Genomic DNA, 18,358 nt, shown 5'->3' with positions numbered 1-18,358 from the left:
GTACTTGTAGGAAATCTTTGAATGTCTGCATTGATTTCGCCTTATCTTCCATTTTCTTTAAAACTTCTTCTGCTTTAACTCCAAAAAGAACATCCTGCTGTAAGGGTGCATCCAGTAGTTTTGCTTTAACATGATCAGGTAGACTTTGTTCCTTTAACCAGGCATGCCTACGTATAACTGATCCAGTGACAGCTGCTCTGCAGGAGGCCTCCAAAGAATCAAACCCACATTGTAAGGTATGTTTGCCCACCTGCTCGGTGGCGTGCAACAAATCCTGTACTTCTTTCAAATCAGATTGTTGAGGGAGAGAGGTTATCTTTTGCTTTAACTGAGAGATTAGAAACTGCTGATACTTGAGCATATGAAATTGACAATTTAGTGCTCTCATAGCTAATGTGGCTGAGGTGTAAACCTTTTCTCCCCACCTGTCTAGTGCTCTTGAGTCCCTCTCAGAAGGTACTGGGTTTTTAGCCATGGAAGCCTTAGCCCCCTTGGGACCCTGGGAGAGTCTCTGGGTCAGCTACTGGGCTTTTGTAAAGAAATTTGTGGGAATCAGGTACTCTGTAGTATCTGTCAGGCTTAGCCGGAGAAGGAGGGAGAGAGTCTGGGTTGAAACTGGATTCTAAATAGACATCATTCACAATGTCCAAAACAGGTGGGATGGCTAGAGGTCTGTGTTGGGGGAGCAAAAGAAACTCTCTGAGTCTTTTCTTGGAATCAGAGTAATCCTGACCTTCCCAGTGAAAATGTTCCCTCATAGTGTGTAAAGTTTCCCCAAAAGAGTAGTCTTCAGGAAGGGAAGCTGAGGGAATAGAGTCCTCAGCATCAGAATCTTCATAAGGAGAGTAGGAATAGTCTTGGTCTTCAGAGGAATCCGAAGAAATAGAAAGTTGTTCAGAAGAAGCAGAATCTTCCTCTTGTCTAGGCCTTTTGTCAGGAGGAGGCTGTGAACCCCTGATAAGAGAAATCAAATCTTCAGCCATTTTGAGCATCTGTTTCTTAGGCATAGGGCCTTGAACAGGAGACTGAAGTGTAGTCTTTTTAGCTTTACAAGGAGTCTTAGACTTAGAAAATGTTTTGACTGTGAAAGTCGGTCTGAAAACGCCCTCAGAAACCGATGGCGTTTCAGAAGCACCGACGTCCTTAGAAGGTAAATCGTCAGAAGGGCCTGAAGTAAAAGGCTGCGTCGGCCTAGTGCATTCCGTCAAAATATCCGTAGCGGTCTCGGGTACCAGTACTGCGGTAGTCAGGGGCTGAGTTGGAGCCTCACTGATAACCAGAGAACCGTAGACCGGATCAACCGAGGCCTCGGAATCGGGTGTAGGCCTTGGCTGTCGGTCCTTGTCCCTGCGCTTTTTGTGCACGCCGGTAGTCGGTAGCTCCGACGGCATGTTATAGTTAAATTTTATACCAAAATAGTGTCGTGCAAAATCAAATAGTCTTTTAATAGTACGCTTATTAAACCTAGCACAAAAACGACAAGTGACGTCGTGATCAGGGCCTAGGCAAGGTATGCAATAAGAATGAAAATCCTTATGAGGTATTTGTTCCCACAAGGAATACAATTGTTAACTTTTTCTGACATCGGTCTGAGGCAAGAAAAGTTTCCCCAACAGGGTACTTTGCTTTATAGAAGACTTCGGTCTGAAATTCGAATTTGACAATCTCAGTAGTCGGCCAACCGGCACTTTTGAACTGCTTCTGCTTCGGGCACCGCGTGGCAAGAAAGACTGAAGAAAATGGCGTCGGTTGCAGTAAATGTACCCCTGGCGCTCTGACGTCAGGGAGGAGGCGACAGCAACTGACGTCTGACCAAGACTTTGTAAATCCGGCTGACTGCGGGACCGCCTGATGACAGGATAACCCAAGTGTGATGACTGCAGCAGGGTAACAATGAACATCAGACAGCAATATGAGAAAAAAAAAAATCAGGGACATTTAGCAATGTGAAGGACAGCTGAGAACATCTTATGTCTGTGTGAGTGGGGCGATTGAGACATAATGCTTTGGACTGTGTGCGTCTGACAGCAGTGACTTCACTGTTGGTACAATGTAGGTACTTCTTCCTTCAGTGAATCAGAATGAAATATCTGAGAAGTACTGGGTCAGTAAAGTGGCACTAACTGTTGGATAGATTTCTGTCATTGGGTATGTGGTGGGTCACCTGTGCATCTTTGTGTGCGACTATCTGTACGCAGCAGTTATTGCCACTTGATTAACAGAATATCCTTGGATGTTTTATTCTGAATGAATGAAGAAATACATAAATTATACCAACAGTGAAATTACGGCTGTGCATGTGTGCACGTACATTTTTATGGAAAGACCACGGCCATGGTCAAGGTACGCTTTTCGCACAGTGTGAAAACAGGGTTTTCCACATTTTGACTGTCACACATTACTATGGTCTATGTTCCACATCCTATGCTGGTCACAGTAATCACTTAAATTTGCACAAATAACTGTGCAAATAAATATTAAATAAAACTCAAATACATCTGTAAATTATTTTTTAATTCACAATTACTCTGAAATGCTAGTGAATGTGATATACCCAAATCAACACATTTATCATGAATTTATATACCCACACAATATACATTATAAAATGGAAGTTTAATAAATCCTCCAGAAGGAAATTAAAAAGAACAGATTCTTAACTACTGTTCCAAATGCTGCCATGCATCACAAAAAATATGGATGCATGTGCAACCTGTAATACTGTATTAAATTGTGTTCTTCAAGGTAAGGCAACTGCTGCTATCATACTCTGCCCTTGTTTGACCAGTATGGCTTTGAAATAAGCAACCGAATAAGAAAATGACTGGTTACAAAAACTAGGGCATCATCCTTTCGATTCACGGAATACAGGGGTATCAGAGGTACTTCAAACAGGTACCAAGACCAACAGAAACCCCTTCAGACACATTACAGGACATTAGAGGACAGGATGTTACAAAAGATAGTTTAATAATTAGAAAATCATTTGGAATTGCATTAGAAGTTGACAGCAATGATGCTCACAAAGATCATACACATTCAGCTGCAGATATTGTTGATAGAAACAGCAGTTTAGCAGGAAATTCTTCTTTCATACAGGACTGTTCAATAAAACATTACCAGCTACAAACATCACTGGATAGATTAATGAGATGAGAGAAAAAATACATAAATAGCCAAAAACTAAAGAAAGTACTTGGTTAAGAATTCAGCAGAGTTCAGACAAATACCGAATATTCCCATTAATGGTGTCACTGCTACATCAGAAGTTTCCAAATAAATCGTCCTAACACAACAGCAGGCCTCAGTGAACTGTTTAACTTTCAGTGAAAAAGCCAGTTCATTATTATTGAACAGTTGTAATTATCCCGAATACATTTTTTTTTATACTGTACTAATTACCAGTGCTCAAGCCACGGTGGTACAGCAGTAGCGTTGTTGCCTCATAGCAAGAGGTTCTCCTGCTCGATTCTCGGCTGGAGTGCCTTCTGTGTGGAGTCTGCATGTCCTCCCCGCGGTTGAGTGGTCTCCGAAATACAAGTGTGAATGGGCGTGCCTTCTCTGAAGGTTGGGCGTCGGGCTGGCAACTCTGCAACATAAAAATCGACTGCCAATCATTAGCGCACCGGAGTTCCACTGTGGTGACCCCTAACTGGGAAAATCCGAAAAGACAAACAACAACAAATTACCAGTGCTCAATTTTTGCAATTTAATCTTTAAATATTTTCCCCATTTCACATTTATCCGTTCATGATTTATCTTGATTTAGAGGGCCCATGTCTATTATGTTTTTCTTTGTCTTTACAATTCATACCTCTCAACTGTCCCCATTTCCGGGGATATCTCTGATTTTGACTCAAATTTCAGCTCTGTCCCTCTTAATCCCTCCTAAAATTGCTGACTTTCGGAGGCAAGGTGGTGAATTATTCTCCATAAATAATGGCAATAATTACGAGCTATTGATTTCCTTTACTTCACAAAATGTATATTAATTGCCATTATTTTGTCCTACCAGTTATAGTAGTATTTTAAAATGTTCCTGGCTTTTTCTGGATTTGTCCCTGATTCTGTTGACATGTGTCGCAGGTTGATTGAGAGCTATGCTTTACATACGTGTATGTTACCAGAAGGTTTGATTGTACATTTTCATTATTCTTTTCCTGTACGCCAGGAACAATTTTATATTTGTAATGATCCCATTTAAACACCTTTTCTTACATTTGTTTTTTGCCTTTTCTTTCTTAATGTTTGAAGCTGATTATTCCACTAAGTTTCCTTTTTTAGTCTAATTCTTGTGTTGGTAAAGATCTGTTGCAAACATTTGTAAACCTTACCCAGCCACATTCATGTTTTTTTGAAGCACGTACTACTCCAGTCAATGCTATTAATATCTTACAGGAACATGTTTCTCTACATTAAGTAATTTTAAAACATACTTCAAGACACTCATGATCAGATAATTGTACGGAATGAGGCAATTTTTTTAGTAATCTCTCTCTTCCTAATATTAAATCAAAATGTTTGATCCCCCTTGTTGGTAAATTCACTTTTTGTGTAAAAGTAAACTTGACCAGAAAATAAGACTCCATATGTAAAACAGTGCTGGGTAGCTAAAATCTTAATTCTAATGAATACAAAAAAGACTGATGTTATAAGATGTTCATTTTAGGTCTCCCATATGCAAAAAGTAACTTACAACCCCCCCCCCCCCAGGAAATTGCATCTCATGATTTTATCTGCTAGCTCTATGTTACTACAGAGTGATAAATTTAACACTAATATACCTCCATCCTTCCTTTCGTATCTTGTTGCAACTATGTATGTAGCCTAGGATTAATACTTAAAAAATACAGTTGTGTACACTTACCATAAATGTAGATGTTTGAGTGTATTCACTGTTGCAGTCATCACATTTGGTTATCCTTGCAGGGTAGCCCTCGGCCGGCCCGAATACCAGAGACTTAGTATTTCTGCGTCAGTTGCTGTAGCTTCAGGACTGATGTCAGGTAGTCAGTAGTATAAAGACAGCCGATGCCATTACGTCAGTTTTTCTTGCCCTAACCTATCAGAAGCTCCCAAGTAGGAGCCAGGTTCTGGTGGAAGAGCCCCACGAGTGGGAAATAAATACCAAAGTGTCCCTTGTAAGGAAAAAGAAGAATGGGGGCTGGAGGGAGGGAAACAATGACTGCAACACTGAATACACTCGATCATCTACATTTATGGTAAGTGTACACAACTGTACTATGTTCTTCATGTTTCACTGTTGCAGTCATCACGTTTGGGTCGATTCCCAAAGCTGAGGAAAAGTGTGGAGGGCAGTCAAGGAAACTAGGGGGTGGCTAGGATGCCCTGAAAAACTGCAGAGGCAAACCCTGCCCTGGATTTGGAGAAGAGAGGCAAGTGGTAATGCTTGGTAAAAGTGTGAACATATGTCCAGGTGGCAGCCGCCAGGATGCCCCTGGTGGGGACTCCTCTGAGGAAAGCTGCAAAGGTGGAGGCTGCTCTGGTAGTGTGTGTGCTGACCCCCTTGGTGGGAGGCTTTCCATGTTGTTTATAGCAGAAATGGATGCAGTGTGCTATCCATTTGGAGATGGTTTGTTTGGAGATGGCTTTGCTTTCTGCCCCTGTAGCAAAGCTAACAAACAATTGATCAGACTTTCTGAAGGATTTAGTCCTGTCTAGATAGAATCTGAGCTGCCTGTGCACATCTAGAGATTGCAGAATCCTTTCTCCCTTGTTCTGGGGATTAGGAAAATAGGACTGCAAATGAATGGATTTGTTGAGAGCCACACTGGACACCACCTTGGGCAAGAAGGATGGGTTAGTTCTGAGGGATACCCTGTCAGCATGGAAGATGATGAAAGGTTCCACAGCCATGAGTGCTTGCAGCTCAGAGACTTCTGGCTGAAGTGATGGCCAGAAGGAATGCTGTCTTCCAGGAGAGAAATTTTAGCTCTGCAGAAGAAGCTGGTCCAAAAGGGAGAAGGGTGAGCTTTTCCAATACAAAGTTAAGGTCCCAACCCAAGCTGGTGTTGGTGCCCTTCTGGGTGGCCTCCAGTTGCTAGCCCCTCTTAGGAACTGTTTGATCAAAGGGTGTGAGAAAAGGGGCTGCTCAGTGGGAAAATGAGCAGAAATAGCAGAGGCATGAATTTTTATAGAGGAGAAAGACAGACCACTGTGCAGCAGGTCAGCTAAGTAATACAAGATGAGGGGGACGGATGGCTGTGCTGTATTGGCTCCCTTACCCTGGATCCAGGTGTAGAGCCTTTTCCATTTGTCAGCATAAGACCTTCTGCTGCTAGGGCGGCTGGCCTCACGGAGAACATCTAGAACCTGCTTACTGAGGTTGGCAGATTGGTTCGGGGTTAGGGAATAAGCCAAGCTGCCAAACTGTCTGCAATTGGGGATGCATGAATTCCCCTTCCATCTGGTTCAGGAGGTTTGGAACCTGAGGAAGATGCCATGGGGGCAGTGGGGACAGGCTGTGCAGCAAGGGGTACCAGTGCTGGTGGGGCAAGTCTGAAGCTATAATGGTCCTTGGTTTTTCCTCCTTTATTTTGAGCAGTACCCTGGGGATGAGAGGAAGTGGAGGAAATGCATACACCACTAGACTGACCCAGGAGAAGGACAGGGCCATTCACTTTCCAAGCCATGCAGTGATGCTCCCTGGTGCAGAATTTGCTGAGCTGATGGTTGGTGTGGGAGGCAAAGTCGTCGACCTTTGGGTGCCCCATTTCTGAGTTATTAGAGTGAAGGTTCTTTTGTTGAGCTGCCACTCGTGTGGGTCCAAAAGATTTCTGCTTAACTGATCTGCCAGAGAGTTGAGAAAGCCTGGTAGAAATTGCGCTAACAGGTGTAGTTGCATGGCAGAGGCTGTGCACCAACGGGTCATGGCCAACCTGCATAGAGGGTAGGAAGCAAGTCCCTCCCTGCTTATTGATATACCACATCACAGTGGTGGCCTGTTTTGATCAGGACAGGCCCTGGAAAGAGAAGGGGCTTGAAAGCTATCAAGACATGATGCACAGCCATCATCTCTTTTTGACTGACATACAGAGGGATTTGCTGCGAGCTCCACTGGCCCTGTATGCACCTGCCGTCCAGGTGTGCACTCCAAGCATAGTCTGATGCATCTGTGGTGAGGGTCTGTGTGGCAGGGGGGCTGAGAAAGGCAGTCCCTTGTTGTGATAGCATGCTGTTGCCCAACAAAAAAATCTTTTCTGAGGCAAGGAATTACAGGTAGAAGAGTTTCCGAGTGTTGACACCAAAGGCTTTTTAGATACCACTGAAGTTTCCTCATATGTAGTCTGGCATATGGAATGAGTAGTATGCAAAATGCCATGAACCCCAGAGCTTGCAGGATCTTCCTTGCAGATAGCTGGGGTCTGGTGACCAGTTGAGAGAAGTAGGCTGTCAGGAAAATTTGTTAATCTGTTGTAAGGTATGCCATCAGGGATGCTGTGTCCAGGCTTGCTCCCAGGAAGATAATCCTTTGGGTTGGCAAGTGTTTGGATTTATTTTCATTGATTGTGTACCCTAGGGAGGTTAGTAAGGTCTTTACAAAGGCCAGGAGTTTGAACAGCTTCTCCAGGCTGTCTGCCTGAATAAGGCAATTGTCTAAGTAAGGGTAAATCTGAATATTTCTTTGTCTGCAAAAGGCAAGGCTGGAGCCAGACATTTTGTGAAAACTCTGGGAGCAGTAGATAAGCCAAATGGAAGTGCAGAGAACTGAAAGTGTAGAGAGCCTGCCCTGAAACAGAGATTTCCTGCATGATTCCCTGATAGGAAAGTGGAGGTAGGCCTCTTTTAGATCTAGGGTGTCTAGCCAAGCGTCCTTGGACAGCATGGGTATTAGATGCTGGAGAGTGAGCATTTTGAATTTTGGGATCATCTGGAAAGTGTTTAGAATGGATATATCGAGGATGGGGTGCCAGTTGCCCTCTCTTCTGGGTACCAGAAAAAGTTTTTTAGTAGAAACCTTGGCTTATCTGTCCTGCAGGAATGTACTCCACTGCCCTCACAGACAGCAGGGAAAGGATTTACTTTTGAGCCTCTGCCCAATGGTTTGGTGGTAGATCTGGGAACCCTTTTGGGGTTGGAAGGGTGTGGAAGGAAACTTTGTATCCCTGGGACACTATGTTCAGAACCCAGTGGTCGTTGGTAATGGTGGCCCAGGTGTTTGTGTGAAAGGACAGTTTTCCTACTAGGGGTAAGTGAAGGTGGGCAGAGGGAGGGGGTGGGGGAGGTGAGTCACTGACAGTTCTTACTATAAGGGGGTGGCTTAGAACTCCCTGGTTTTGAAGTGGAGGTAAGTCCACTGCTTAGATCTCTGCATTTCCTGTGGCTGCTGTCTGGAGGGTCTGGTTCCCCTGGGCCTAGGCTGGAGAAGCTTACTGGGAGCAGGAAAGGACCAGTGTTTGGTAGGACAATGCCTGCTGAACCTAGGTGGCTGTACCTACAAGAATTCCTTAACTGTTTGCATAGATTTTGCTTTTTTTTCCCCATCGTTTTTAAGACTACTTCTGCCTTAGTGCAAAATAAGTTATCTTTGTGCAATTGGGCATCCAGAAATTTTGATTTAACATGGTCTGGCAGGGGCTGTTCCTTAAGCCATGCATGCCTTCTAATGACAGATCCAGTGACTGCTGTCCTGCAAGAAGCTTCTAGGCCATCAAAACCACAGTACAAGGTGTGTTTAGTTACTTGACTTGCAGAATGCATTAACTCTTGTAATTCTTTAGATTCTGAAAGGAAGACATTACATTTTTTGTTTAAGGAGTTTCAGGGTATGTTGCTGAAATTTCAGCATATGGAACTGACAATTTAGTGCCCTAATAGCAAGAGTAGCTGAGATGTATACTTTTTTACCCCATCTGTCTAGTGCTCGGGAATCCCTATTTGAGGTTGCTTTAATCCCTTTAGGTCCTTGAGAAATTACCTTAGGGTCAGCAGTAGGATTTTTAAAAAGAAATTTGTGAGAGTCAGGGACTCTGCAGTACCTGTCTGGTTGTCTGGGTGCAGGAGGGAGGGTATCAGGAGTCAAGCTGGATTCCATCAAAACATCCTCCACAACATCCAGGACTGGGGGGGATGGCCAAGGGTCTGTGCTGTGAAGATCTAGGAATTCCCCCGAGTCTCTTTTTTTTGAGTGAGGGTAGTCTTGACTCTCCCATTGGAAATGCTCCCTTAAGGTATGCAGGGTTTCCCCAAAGGAAAAATCCTCTGGTAGAGAGGCTGAAGGAATGGAATCCTCTGCACCACAATCCTCATAAGTAGAGAGGGGTTGCATGCCATCATATTCAGATGCATCAGATTCATCTGACTCTTGTTCAGACAGAACTACAGGGGACAGATCTCTTTTCTTTTTGGATGGGGTAAGCTTGGCTTCCCCTGATCAGCATGATAAGGTATTCTGCCATTTTAAGCATTTGAGACTGAGGCAAGGAAGCAGGTGCCAGAGATTGGATTGCTGGTTTCTTGGGTGTGGTTTGTACCCTGGGCCTTAGAAACTCAGAGTTGTTTTTGAAAGAAAGGTAGTCGCGAAAGAAGACACCAGTTTGTGTTGAGAGACTGTAGTGAGAAGGACTTCCTCAGAAGCTGGTGCCTGCTCAATGGCTACGGACCCATCCAAGATAGAGACGACAGCAGAATCCTTAGTCGAAGAAGAGGTTTGTGGCATACCAGACTCCGAAAGGGTCTCAGTAGCGGCCTGCGAATTCACAGAAGCGGGCATCAGGGGCTGCAGAAAGCCCCTCACTGAGGACCGGAGAACTGATGACTAGCTTAACGGAAGCGTCATCGATAGGTTTGGACCTGTGAGGTCTGTCTCTGTCTACGTTTTTTTCAGATCTGCTCATGGACGACTTACCGAAGCCATATCGGAATTTGAGGACTGTAAGCAAAAATATCTGGCTAGGGCCCAACGACGGACAGCTCTGGCGTTGAACAAAGCACAGAAGCGACAACAGGGCACGTCGTGGTCTGGGCCTAAACAAGTGATGCAGTAAGAATGGAAGTCTCGGTGTGGTATTTACTTTCCACAGGCGAGACAATTAACTTTTTCTGACATCGGTTAGTGCAAGAAAAAAGGATCCCCAATGGGGTACTTAGCTTTAGAAGACTTCAACTTCAGTTCAGTAGATGAAAACTCAGGTAGCAGCCGACCGGCACTCTTGCGAACTGCTTCTGCTTCTGGCTCCATGGCAAGAAAGACTGGTGTAATGGTGTCGGCTGCCTTACTTTATACTACTGACGACCTGACTTCAGTCCTGAAGCGACAGCAACCGACGCAGAAATACTAAGTCTCTGGTATTCAGGCCGGCCGAGGGCTACCCTGGCAGGGATAACCCAAATGTGATGACTGCAATAGTGAAACACGAAGAACATCACTGTTTGTAGGTGTTATCAGCTAAGTGGTGTGAATCTGTATGCATGTTTGGGCGGGGTGCGAAGGGATAGTGTGGGACTGCGTGTGATGCCAAGGTAAACATTTTTATTTTTTTTTTACAGTAACACCAAGTAGAATACCAAAGTGTTTTTTTTTTTTTGTTTTGTTTTTTTAATTGTAATTGAAATATGCTTTGTCAGTTTTTGATGGGAGCCAAACATTACACTAGATTTATTAGGGATACTAAGCTGGGTTGTTGTTAGCATAGGTACCGAGGCTTAAGAATTAACTTTGTAGTTCATTTTGGAGGTCATGGCTGTTTTTACTAGGATCAAGACAGTCCGCATACATACTCAAGTTTAGCTATTGCAGATTGAGGGTAAGGTTATTTATTACCAAGAATAATAGTGTGCCAAGTACAGACCCATGTGGCACTTTGCACAGCACTGCTTATAAGTTATTGAGAGTAAGCTTTGTCTGGCATTTTATACAATTTTGAATCATTTCAGCCAATGATGGGAGTTAATTTGTGTACAAAAGACTGAAATCTAACACTCTTTTGCAAAGATGTTAATGACACAACTGTACTAAAAAGCAGGACATGTACATTACTCAAACTATATCAAAGTTGCGGGTTAAATCACAAATTCAGTAAAAATTGCAAATTCAGTAAATTTCTATAAAAACTATTGAGTTTAAACACACACCAGATTGTTGGACAGGTTACAAAAACACTGGGAAGTCCGTGCCCTTCAACAACCCTTAAGTCTGAATGCTGAAGCAGTGAACTTACAAGCTCACGTTCCTGATCAGTGTCCGTTTGAAGTATTTCAAGTAGAACTTTGACTTTAACAGCCTAACTACGGAATTAAAAAAAAAAAGAACTGAAGGCAACAGCAGTGTGGGATAGGAGTTCTTGCAACACTTTCTTGTGTGAGCACTTTGTACATTTCCATACAGTTCAATTATTGTATATATTTTCTTTTATTTGCAGAACTTTCATATTTTAGAAGATACAGAAATGAGTGAAACAGTCTTCCAATGCAAAATTACCAATGCATTCACTGTCTACAGACATTACCCCAAATTCAAACCCTGCTGTAAACATTAAAAACAAAATACAAATATTAAAAACTTTCTCCATTCCACTCCAGTCTGTTGCCTCAGCAACTTCTGCTGTTATTTTTTGCTATATTTTTAGTGCTACATCAGGAGCTAAAGCTGGCAGAATTACTGCTATATAATAAACAATTGTTCCTATACACCCACATAACTTTTCTCACTTCAAAAATATTACCAACCTGATGCTGGGTCAAATATAGACCACTGAAGCACAATTAATTTCATGTCTATACTTCAAAACATTTCTCATCCTCCTACACCCATCCCAACTAAACAGAACCAACTTGGGTATCAGATGAGGTATCTTTGCAGTTATTGAACAACAGACCTGGTGAATCACGTTCCATCAAAATCATGTTGGCGTTCTATGTTTTTGGTACTATATTATCAGCAAACTGTTTAAACTGAGTGTTACTTTTAATTGTAAAGACCAGCGCCTATGCCTAGTCCACTAACTGGTTCTTTTAAACAGAAAAACAGAATGATTAGATATTCCAATGTTATGCTAGCTATTTTGTCATTGTCTCTAATTCTCATAGCTTGTCCACATTTTGCCTAATAGATTATTACAAAACAGTTGGAAGTCTTTGCTTGACTTAGTATTGTGTAGCATTTAACAGCATAGTAGATTCTTGTAAGACTAAACGACGTATTGCCTGTCTCTGCATTGTGAATCTTTTTAACACTTTGTTCCCTCTCTTCATTTCTTCTTAAAGCTTGTAACCCTCCTGCCAAGGTAAACCTCCCCAGATACTGTGCCCCTCGAGCTGGTCAAGACCTACAGAAATAACAGACTTCATAATCAAACTCTGCTACCTCATCCCAGCTCAGAAAAAGGACCACTGTCATCACTGTGCTGTAACTGACCTAGGAAGCAAGAACTGTAGTTAAAAAGTATGTGTAACCTGCTCCTTATCTCCTACAACTGCAACTAATTCCTGTTTTTATTAGTTTAAGGGAGCGGTCCCTATCGGGAATACCAGCAGCCATAGTCTCCCACTCACTAGCCTCTATACCATCCATTAATCTAACCTCTAACTCTCCCCCTGGCTTTCTATTGTTTCCTCTCCTTTCCCTACAACTCTCTCAATCTCCCCGTGATATCACTATTGATGTTACAAGTAATAACCACTAGAGGGCAGTATAACATCACAACCTACCAGTTACTTTGTTCTTACAAAACAAGTCCTCAAACCCAAGTTGTTTTATTCCTGCCTCTGGTACCAGCTTTACTCACCCTTGTCTCTCTGAATTTATTCTCATCTTTCTTCCCTTCTCACCACTTTTAAGCCCCTGACCTCCTCGTATACATTACTTTGAACTTACCTTCCAAATCTCTGATTTTTTTTCCTCACTACCTGCCTTCTTACTTCACTACTTGGCTCTACCCGCTCCGTTCGCCCTGCGGGCTCACTCCGCTCCCCTACCTTACCCCCAAATCGTAACCACCCCCACATCAACTACACTTATACCTGTCCAGTCCCTCCCACAATTAACTTACATCCAAACAACATCCTTCCCACCCTCTGCATTTCCTGTTACCAATCACACTCTTACTACCCTCATATATTTAATTACATCACTCCAATTCATTCCTGTCAATTAACCAAGGCCAATTACTATGAATATCTTCCTTGAGCAAATGACCCTACTACTCCTCCTAGCATTTACCTACCACATCACTTGTTACAACTACTCAATACAAAACAACTCTTACTTCACCGACAAATCCACATCCATTATCTCTCCCATCCCTTCTACATATTCCCTAATGATAAGCCCCACCCTATTCAACATCACTGCCACTACTTATACCCTTCTTAAACCCATCAACACCTACCCAAAATCTATTACCCACAAATACATAATAATACTGCAAAATATAGTGAAAATGCTACAAAAAAATGGCTAAAACCAATTACCAAGGATACAGAGATCCTACCACCTGGATACAGTATCCTTCGGCAAGATAGACTAAATAAGAAAGGTGGAGGCATTGCTCTACTTTATAAAAATACACTATCCATAGCTAAAACTGAGTTGACTTTACCCCCCTTGGACAAGGAAGAAATACTCTTAACTAAGCTCAAAATAGGTAACAACAAAACTATCAACTTAGTAACAGGTTATATCCCCCCAGGCGATAATACCCCCATCATGGAAAATTTACTACAATGGCTATCACAAACCTTGTCACAAGAAACTATTCTATTAGGGGATTTTAATATTGACTGGCTCACATGCTCTTCCCAGGCTCCTACTAATCATATCAACCTACTTACCTTCTCTCAACTAATCAAAGAACCCATGAGAGTCGACAAAAACAGTAAAAGAGAAACACTTTTAGACTGGATTTTAATAAACAAAATACCTTGCTCATATTTAGCAGGTACCCTTCCTGACTCACTAAGCGACCATCAAACTACCTTCCTACTCAAATATAACTCCCACCACCCGCAAACCCCCATACTCCAACAAGAAACAAAAAACACTTCAACTTACCAAACTTCTTACAAGATCTACAGCTCTACAACTGGTCACAACTGTATTATCTACCCCTAGACGAAGCTATCAAACACTTTAACTCTACCTTCCTAGAGATACTAAATAGGCATGCCCCTCCAAGAACTACCAGAGTTAAATGCAAAACAGTTCCATGGTTAACAAGGGAAACAAGGCAAAAAATAAAAGAAAGGAATAGAGCCTGGACAGCCTGGAGGTCCAACAAAAACCCAGGAACACAGCAAGCATACCAACAGATAAGAAATGTTACTAAGAAACTAGTAATGCAAGATAAAAGAAATTACTTTATCACCCACCAAACCCAACACTTAAACAATCCAAAAAAATTCTGGGCAGGCTTAAACAGGTTACTACACCCTGGATAAACCACTATCCCACCCCCAACAACAGGCTTAACAAAAGAAAACATAGCTGAATCATTTAACTCATTCTTTACTGAGACTGTACTTACCCTTGCTCAAAACCAAACCTTTACAAATACTACAAGTGCCCCCCAAACCTAACAGCCCCACATTTAAGCTACAACCCACCTCGACCTCCTATATAAGAAAACTATCCCAACTAAAACCAACAACACTAGGAGCAGATTCCCTCCCCAATGAATTCTTAAAACTAGCAGCAAATGACATAGCTAAACCAGTCTCAATCCTAATAAACCGAGCCATCTCAGATGGTTTAGTACCCTTGATCTGGAAAACTGCCTATATCATACTCCTACACAAAGGGGGAAATTATTACGACATATCCAAGTACAGACCAATAGCAACATTATCCCCACTTGCTAAAATATTACAAAAATGAAATCACTATCAATTAATGACATCTTATTGATCAAGAGCTCATATGTCATGCACAGCATGGGTTCTGGCCAGGACATAACACAACCACCATCCTGCTAGCATTCATAGATACAATTAATCACAATAGGAATAATGGTAAGCTTTCTTCAGCCCTCTTCCTAGACCTATCAAAGGCATTTGATATGGTTAACCATGAAAAACTAATCTCCCTTCTTGTAAACCTAGGCTTAGATAACTTATCAGTCTCCTGGTTTAAAAACTACCTCAACAATAGACAGTACTATGGAATAATAACTTGTCTCCACTCTTACCTGTAACACTCGGAGTACCTCAGGGATCTATACTGGGCCCCCTTGCTGTTCTCAATTTTTACAAATCTCCACTCAGTTGCAAAAAGTTCAAGCCTTATACAATACGCAGATGTAGCGCCCCCCTACTTTACCAGACCCCCATAAAAAGGCCCAGGATAACTTTCACTCAGTGGAAACATGGCTCACTGAGAATGGCTTGATACTCAACCCCAAAAAAACAAGCTCCTGCTATGTCATCCCTCAACTATAATTGCCCCCACCTGCACCTTTACTATCCACTCAAATAACGGTACCCCCATATCACCTGAAGCCCAGACAAAACTACTAGGTATTACTATTGACAACAAGCTCAAATTTGATGTACACATTAATCTGGCCATTAAAAATACTAACAAAAAGCTAGGTAGCATCTACAAACAAAGCATTCCTGACCCATAAATGCTAGAACTACAATTGCACGCACACACCTTCTCTCAACACTACTGTATGCCTCACCCATCTTGATTAACTTATCCAAAACAGAAATCAATAAAATGACAACCTTCTATAATCAGATAGCCAAATTTGCGAACAGCAGCTCCTACAGAACACATCACTGCATTAACCTAAAGCAAATGGGCTGGCTTGAACTACCAAACTTACTTATTCATAGTCAGCTGGTTACTACTCACAAGCTACTCTATCTACAAAATATATCACCTTCACTGGCTAACATTGTCCAACAATATTCCTGTCCTAGGCAAGTGACAAATTACAGTTAGCTGTTACTAGATCCAACTGCCATGCTGGTGACTTCCTTTACTCTTCTTATGTGGCCAAAATCTGGAACTCCCTGCCTACATCCATATCCCTGATAACCTCCCTACCTACATTTAAAAAAGCTATCTACAACTACCTCAGCAGCAAATGGCTATGTCCCTTTTCAACTCCAGACTAATACCTGATCCACTCCAGCACTGTTGTAACTATTGTCCTAAACTAGAGTCCTATCTGTTACCTGCATATAAATGTATACCACATCAGAGATATGATGACATACATGTAACGGTGTTAGTATGAACAATGTAAAACTGTTTATTGACTATTGTAAACTGTATATGTCTGTAGTTTATACCTATAAGTGTCAATAACTAGATACCCTAATGGATCTAGATGAAATATGTACCCAAGTTTGTCTGTATGTTCTGTAAAATTGTCTCTCTGGAGCTTTTCTCCCCAGGCCTCCACTGAAAATGGACATGCATCCAGCTGGACTATCCCGGTTAACAAATGTAAAATAAATAAAAAATAAATAAATAAATAAATGCCTCTATTATCGTGCTCCTGGTTGCATCTATATTTATTCTGTTCCCTCCCTCACCCAAAATGGAATGCAGTTAATACATTTAGGTAGATTTCTAGCGGTCTTATTTTAATCCGGGTACACACACATTTGTGAATTTAAGATAATGGCTTTACAACCAGAAATCAAAAATTAAGATACTACTGCAATCAAACTCATTTTAGTTTACTATAAACTCATTTTAGTTCATAACAAACACCTGAAGTAACAGTGAGTGATTGATCTGAGATTACACATACCTGAGAGTACAGCTTCATCACTAAGTTTGGAGTAGGGCATTTCTCCTTGTGTAAACACTTCCCACATGAGCACACCAAATGACCATACATCTGACTTAGTGGAGAAATCACCATCTACTATGGCTTCAGTTGGCATCCATCGAAGGGGGAGCAGTGCTTGACGGAAATTATAATATTCACTAAAAAGCAAATAAAGATAGAGTCAATCAACTAAGTAACTGCTCAACGGTGAAATAAAAGGCAAGAGCAGAGGACCCCAGAAACAAAAGATGAGATCTAAGGAGTTGGAAGAAAACAAGGTAGAACAGAACTATGAAAACTGATCAGTCTAAAAAACTTATGGATAGAGCAACAATTACAAAAAAATGACAATAATATACAACCAAAAGTACTGGAGAGAGAGTTTCCACTGCCACAAATGTAAACAATGGAACTCTTCCAGGCAGAAGCCCTATGTGCAAGTCACTGCAGAATGAAATTCTTAACTGCTGTTTTAATCATCTGGTTCTACAATCTAAATACTTGCATTGACTTTTTTTCTTTTTTTTTAATAAGGCAAGCAAGCTATGGCTTAACTTAATCCGTGTATCAACAGACATCATTAGAAACAAAAAGTACAGTTGTGTACACTTACCATAAATGTAGATGTTAGAGTGTCTTCACTGTTGCAGTCATCACATTTGGGTTATCCCTGCTGGGGTAGCCCTCGGCCGGTCTAAATACCAGAGACTTAGTATTTCTGCGTCAGTTGCTGTCGCTTGAAGACTGACATCAGGTTATCAGGGTTCTAAAGGAAGGCAGCCAATGCCATTGCATCAGTTTTTTTTGCCCTAACCGGTAAGGAGCCCCCAAAGTAGGAGGCCAGGTTCTGGTGGTAGGACCCCACCAGTGGAAAAGAAATACCAATATGTCCCTTCTAAGGAAAGGAGAACAAGGAAAAAAGGTAACCAAAGGAGAACAAGGAAAAAAGGTAACCAAAAGAAAAAAAGGGGTAATGGGGAGGGAAACTAGGATTGTAACAGTGAATACACTCGAACATCTACATTTATGGTAAGTGTACACAACAGTACTATGTTCTTCGTGTTTCACTGTCATCAGATTTGGGTAGATTCCCAAAGCTGAGGGAATGGGTGGGGGCAGTCAAGGAAGCTAGGGGCTGGCTAGCATGCCCTGCAAGACTGCAGAGGCAAAACCTGCCATGGATTTAGAAGAGAGGCAGGTGGTAATGTTTGGTAAAGGTGTGAACAGATGTCCAGGTGGCAGCCTCACGGATGTCCCTGGTGGTGACTCCTCCGAGGAATGCTGCAGAGGTGGAGGCTGCTCTGGTGGAGTGGGTCCTGACCCCCTTGGAGGAAGGCTTGCCATGCTGTTTGTAGCAGAAATGGATGTAGTGTGCTATCCATTTGGAAATGATTTGCTTGGAGATGGCTTTGCCTTCTGCCCCAGAAGCAAAGCTAACCAGCAGTTGATCAGACTTTCTGAAAGGTTTAGTCCTGTCCAGATAGTATCTGAGCTGTCTCTGCACATCTAGAGAGTGGAGAATCCTTCTCCCCTTGTTTTCAGAGTTAGGAAAGAAGGCTGGCAAATGGATGGATTGGTTGAGAGCCATACTGGCTACCACCTTGGGCATGAAG

General features: G+C 42.1%; 1 protein-coding gene across 1 annotated transcript in view; it reads right to left on the bottom strand.

Moving 5' to 3' along the window:
• Positions 1–18,358, bottom strand: part of PTK7 (protein tyrosine kinase 7 (inactive)) — a 2,009,558-nt gene that overhangs the window by 95,011 nt on the left and 1,896,189 nt on the right. Inside the window, exon 19 of the mRNA XM_044060033.1 lies at positions 16,725–16,903. Within this exon, the coding sequence (XP_043915968.1) occupies positions 16,725–16,903 (179 nt within the window). The remainder of the gene's footprint in view (positions 1–16,724; positions 16,904–18,358) is intronic.

Source organism: Protopterus annectens, chromosome 1.part2, assembly GCF_019279795.1.
Source record: "Protopterus annectens isolate FY-2018-M chromosome 1.part2, PAN1.0, whole genome shotgun sequence".
Lineage (NCBI taxonomy): Eukaryota > Metazoa > Chordata > Ceratodontiformes > Protopteridae > Protopterus > Protopterus annectens.
Note: the sequence above shows the minus strand (reverse complement) of the source record. Positions and strands in the feature narration are given on the sequence as shown.